This window comes from Chinchilla lanigera, unplaced genomic scaffold (assembly GCF_000276665.1).
Source record: "Chinchilla lanigera isolate Chin_1 unplaced genomic scaffold, ChiLan1.0 scaffold00166, whole genome shotgun sequence".
In the NCBI taxonomy this organism is placed as follows: domain Eukaryota; kingdom Metazoa; phylum Chordata; class Mammalia; order Rodentia; family Chinchillidae; genus Chinchilla; species Chinchilla lanigera.
In genome coordinates, this window is record NW_004955567.1 from 745,604 (window position 1) to 749,144 (window position 3,541).

Here is a 3,541-nt window from a genome sequence, read left to right on the forward strand (position 1 = left end):
CGCCCCTCGGAGCGGAAGCTGGGGCCCCGCCCCCTGCCGCCTGCGGGGAACAAAGGGGATGCTCTGGGTCCTAGGGCCTGGTTGCGTCGGTGTAGGCCCAGGCGCCTGCGCACCAGTCGTCCTCGTTTGCTCCTCGGGGGAAAAAACCCACCACGATATCCCCAGTCACATAGAAACGCCTTTTCTCCTACGAAGCACCCAAACGGGAGACTCAATCAGACAGATATAGGCTAGATGACGAATGGGAAATGGCTGCTCAGTGCCCGTAACTGACATGGCGCACGATAGCTTCGAAGTCCCCCGGGCGCTAATTGTGTAAGATGGTGCCTGGTCTTTTCTGTCCCAGAATCGCAATTCGTGCACTTCGATTACTCTCTTATCTCCTGAGGCAGCTTGACGTCCTACCCAGGAAGAGTGCGAAGCTGAGAAAAGGGGATCAGCAGGCGAGCACCGGGCGCACAGATCGATGCCTTAGTCTGCAAGGCGCCAAGATGACCCTAAGCACCGCCCCTTGCCCTCACCCAAAATGGCGCCAACCTGGCTTCTCTCACCTCCAGGGCTGGGAAAGCGAAGGGAAAGAGAGAGAAGGGAGGAGTGGAAAGGGGGAGCGCAGGGGGAGGGGGTAGGGGCGGGAGTGAGCCGAGGCGGAAGTCGAGAGGCCTCCCGGGTGGAAGTGACGCTACCCCCGCTGCCCAAAATGTCGGCGCCCAGAGGGAGGTGTAAGTAATTAAAGAGGAAAGCCGCCTGACATCCCCGGCCTCTCGGGCCGCACCAGGTCTCCAGGCTCTCTACTCCGCAGGAGCGAGACGGGCTCGCCCGGCCCCAGCCCTCCCGACCTGCCCCTGCGCCGGGGAGCCGGGGCTACACCTTTACGGAAGGGGGAGGGGCACAAAAGGCTGGCTTCGGGCCTGGGTCCTCGCGCGGACTGGGCTGTGGGGGGGGACGCTCTGCAGGCGGCCTGGTGCAGGAGGGGGCGGGGCCTGGTCTGGGAAGCGCTTTTGCGGGGGGGGGGGTGCCTAGTGGGCGGGGTCCTGCGCAAAGTGGGAGGGGTCTGTGGGGTGGGGCTTTGCGAGTGGGCGTGGTTAAGAGGGTGGTGGGTGGGGCCTAGGTTGTAAAGTGGAGGGAGCCACCTTGAGGCTTAGTGGGGAGATTGGAGCGGAAGGGGTGAAGTTTGGCGTGTGAGTTAGCGGCCTGTGGGCATTCTGGGGGCTGGCTAGGGGGGTCATGGAGAGTTTTAGTGAGGCCGTTGTATGAAAGGGCGGAAAGCGACCGGAATGGGGGTCAAGGGCTCGTGCAGAGACCGGGCTTATTTGAAGGACAGATGGGTGGGAGGTGGAGGCAGGGCTCAGCGCACAGCCTGGACCCATGCGGGGCAAAGGAGGGGCCAGGAGGGGCCAGGAGGACCATGAAGGCGGCAGTGGGGGGGCGGGGGGCATGGCTGCTCCCGGCTTCCCTGATGCGGCAGTGGAAGCGTGACGCCAGTGTGCTTAGCCCCAGATGCTTGTCCTCCCTCCGAGTGGTCACCTTTAAAGACCAGCAGGAGGCGATTTAGAGGAGAGGGCACACCTCTCCAGTGCAGGTTGCTCGGGCCCCTGAGGGAGGTGCCTCGGCTCGAGTGGGCGGGGCTCGGGGAGGAGCCGGCGAGGCGGAACCGTGAGGCGGTGGCAGAGAGGCTGGCGGGGAGTGAATTACAGGAAGGAATTTGGCTGGGCGTATGCCTAGACACCCAGCTACTGGGGAGGCTGAAGCAGGAGGATCGCAAAGTCAAGGCCAGGCTGGGCAATGTAATAAGACCATGTCTCAAAATAAAATAAAAAGCTGAAAAAGTACCTCAGTGGCAAAGCACCCCCAAGTCAATCTCCAGTACAGAGAGAGGAGTTTAAACACTCCGGGGTGTGGCCTGGGACCTTGGGCCTAGCTCAGCGGCGGGAGGTCTTTGTCCTCCTCACCGTCTTGTGTTTGCTTCTGCTCCAGAAAGAGCCCGCCCACCACTGCAGCGCGCACCATGGACGAAGCCCTGCTGCCCGCGCCCCCGGCGCCCCCGCCCGCCCCTGTGCCCGCGCCGCCCGCCGCCGCCGCCCCCCGGGTGCCCTTTCACTGCAGTGAATGTGGCAAGAGCTTCCGCTACCGCTCGGACCTGCGGCGACACTTCGCCCGGCACACGGCCCTCAAGCCCCACGCGTGTCCGCGCTGCGGCAAGGGCTTCAAGCACAGCTTCAACCTTGCCAACCACCTGCGCTCGCACACGGGCGAGCGGCCCTACCGCTGCTCCGCCTGCCCCAAGGGCTTCCGGGACTCCACCGGCCTGCTGCACCACCAGGTGAGTCCCACCCTCCGGGTCCCGCCCCCCCCCTCCGGCCCAGCAGGCGCGCATGTGCAGTGAGCTCGCCCCGCCCCCCGCCGGTGGGCCTGGACGTACCGCACCTGCGGCTCCTCTGCGTGGGTCTCTGCCTTGACCTGCTGCAGAAGGGCTTGTCTCACGTACAGCACCAGCGGGCTGCAGGTAATTGCACCGTTTGGACATGGTAGGAGCCAGGTGGATGATACACACACGATTTCAGACAAGAACGCTGAGCCAGACCAGGAGGAGGAGAGGGAGTCCGAGTGGAACAGTGTCCAGACAGCACGGCCAGTGCAAAGGCCTGGGTGGGAGGAGCGCGGTGCGTTGAGGGAGCACAGGCACCGCGCATGTGTGAGGGAGCCGAGCCGCAGGGCCTGGCTGCGTGTGGGCATCGTGCTGCGAGCACCTCAGGCTTCCCGCACTGCAGTGTCCGCATCCTGCACTGCCCCTGCGGGCGAGTGGCGTGGGAGCCCCTCGACCCTTGTGATGGTCACAGGCTGCGGCCCCGCCCTGTCCATGCCCAGATGCCCAGGTTATAACACACAGAACCACTTAAAGGGCACCTACCGATTGTCAGGCTTTCTTGGAAAAAGACCGAGGACAAAACAGGCACAGGCCCGCCACTTTCCGAAGTGAGGGGACAGCCACTGACCAGCGGGCTGCGTAAGCCTTGACTGCGGCGGAGAGGCTGAGGGTGAGGGTCAGGGCGCTCAGGGATGCTGCCTCTGAGAAAGGCTGCGGAACTGGGCCCAGCGAACAGGACATGCGCTTCCAGGGATCGGGAGGCTGAGGCAGGAGGATCCAAAGGTTGAGCCCAGTCAGGGCAACGAGTGACTTAGCCAGTCCCTGTCTCCAGTAGATGATAGACAGACAGACAAGGGCTGCGGATGTAGCTCTAAGAGTGCCCTGGGTTCAGTGCCAGTACTGGGAGAGGGACAGGGGTCCGCAGGTGGAAAGCACAGGTCTTTTTGGGCACGGGCAGGGTGCCAGCCAGCCTGAGCCGCTCGAAGGAGCAGCCCTGGCTGCCGCACGCCCGCTCGGTGGGGGGGTGCCCGGAGCGGGTGGGTGGCGGACGCGCGCGCACGCTCCGCTCTCTCCCGCGCAGGTCGTGCACACCGGCGAGAAGCCCTACTGCTGCCTCGTGTGCGAGCTGCGCTTCTCCTCGCGCTCCAGCCTGGGCCGCCACCTCAAGCGGCAGCA

At 64.6% G+C, this 3,541-nt stretch overlaps 1 protein-coding gene across 1 annotated transcript in view; it reads left to right on the plus strand.

Moving 5' to 3' along the window:
• Positions 1 to 612: 612 nt before the first annotated feature.
• Fiz1 (FLT3-interacting zinc finger 1) overlaps positions 613 to 3,541 on the plus strand; it is a 4,817-nt gene continuing 1,888 nt past the window's right edge. The window contains exons 1-3 of the mRNA XM_013509225.1: positions 613 to 719; positions 1,975 to 2,320; positions 3,447 to 3,535. Coding sequence (XP_013364679.1) covers positions 2,006 to 2,320; positions 3,447 to 3,535 — 404 coding nt within the window. The 5' untranslated portion in view covers positions 613 to 719; positions 1,975 to 2,005. The remainder of the gene's footprint in view (positions 720 to 1,974; positions 2,321 to 3,446; positions 3,536 to 3,541) is intronic.